Source organism: Colobus angolensis, unplaced genomic scaffold (assembly GCF_000951035.1).
Source record: "Colobus angolensis palliatus isolate OR3802 unplaced genomic scaffold, Cang.pa_1.0 Scaffold157, whole genome shotgun sequence".
Classification (NCBI taxonomy): Eukaryota; Metazoa; Chordata; class Mammalia; order Primates; family Cercopithecidae; genus Colobus; species Colobus angolensis.
The window spans coordinates 260204-261793 of NW_012114677.1; the positions used below are offsets into that span (position 1 = coordinate 260204).

The window sequence follows — 1590 nt, forward strand, 5'->3', positions numbered from 1 at the left end:
AACCCGGGAGGCGGAGCTTGCAGTGAGCTGAGATCCGGCCACTGCACTCCAGCCCGGGCGACAGGGGGAGACTCCGTCTCAAAAAAAAAAAAAGAGGAAACGCTCACTCAGCAAATCACTGCTGATGAATGGTTCCCCCTGGGTGTGGCTTGAGCAGCTCTGTCCGCTGCCTTCGCCGTGAGCTTTCCGGCTCCACCTCCTCAGGTTGAAGACCTCAATGCCAAGTGGCAGCGCTACGACGCCAGCAGGGACGAATACGTGAGGGGGCTCCATGCGCAGCTCAAGGGGCTGCAGACCCCACATGAGCCCGAGCTGATGAGGAAGGAGATCTCCCGGCTCAACAGACAGTTGGAAGAGAAAATAAACGACTGTGCAGAAGTGAAGCAGGAGCTGGCGGCCTCCAGGACGGCCCGGGACGCTGCACTGGAGCGGGTGCAGATGCTGGAACAGCAGGTGTCTGTCCCTCGGGCTCTGGACGGCCCCGACCAGATGGCTGCTGGCTGGTGGTGGCCGAAATCATGGGACAGGCTGGGCTGAAGGCTTGGTGGCACTGAGTGGGCAGTGGTCATGGTGGGGGTGGGAGAAGCCTGGGGGACACTTTCTCTTTCCTTGAACAGAAATGTGTGTCTCGCCTCTTCAGATTCTCGCTTACAAGGATGACTTCATGTCAGAAAGGGCCGATCGGGAACGGGCTCAAAGTAGGATTCAAGAACTGGAGGAAAAGGTCACCTCTTTGCTGCACCAGGTGTCCTGGAGACAGGTAGAGTATGAAGGCGTTTTTCTTCCTGCTTAGGTTTAGTGTTTTTGTTTTTCTTCTCATGGGTTTAGAGCCTTTCTGTGTCTGCCAAGGCCCTGATTTGCTGGTGATGAGGGTTGTGGTGGGCCCCTCCCTGCTCTGGGGAGAGCCACCTGGCCTAGTACCTGGGCGTGGTCATGGAAAGCTTCCCTGTTGTACTGTTTAGTTATGGAGGAGGCTGGCATGGCGGCCTGAGGACAGGTGGCTGTCCTCGGGGCCCATCTGTCACTTTCGTGCAGTCAGAGGGCCTGTCTCGGGCCTCGGGCCCGTCCGTCACTGTCGTGCAGTCAGAGGGCCTGTCTCGGGCCTCAGGCCCCGGGCCCGTCCGTCACTGTCGTGCAGTCAGAGGGCCTGTCTCGGGCCTCCAAGCGTGAGCTCCACACATGTCCTGACCTGTCTGTGAGGCGGGAACTCTGCCTACCCTCTCACATAGATATGATGGCCTTGGGTGTCCAGTAACATCCCCTAGCTCAGCCTGGCACGTGGAGCTGGGCCTTGCAGGCCAGGGGCCCCTCACTCTACCCCTGGGCTCAGTGCTCTTCCTACCATGGGGTACCTTGAGGGAGGCCTGGCGTGAATGGGAACCGGTGAGGTTCTTCAGTGTATGACCCATGGCCTCTTCCTTCTCCTCACTGACGTGCTTTGCAAAACTCCAGGAGAAGTGCCGGGCGCAGTGGCTCACGCCTGTAATCCCAGCACTTTGGGAGGCCGAGGCGGGCGGATCACGAGGTCAGGAGATCGAGACCATTCTGGCTAACACGGTGAAACCCCGTCTCTACTAAAAATACAAAAAA

General features: G+C 58.7%; 1 protein-coding gene across 1 annotated transcript in view; it reads left to right on the plus strand.

Annotated features, from left to right (window-relative positions):
- Window positions 1–1590, plus strand: part of TNIP2 (TNFAIP3 interacting protein 2) — an 8529-nt gene that overhangs the window by 3843 nt on the left and 3096 nt on the right. The window contains exons 3-4 of the mRNA XM_011936743.1: window positions 205–453; window positions 641–760. Coding sequence (XP_011792133.1) covers window positions 205–453; window positions 641–760 — 369 coding nt within the window. The remainder of the gene's footprint in view (window positions 1–204; window positions 454–640; window positions 761–1590) is intronic.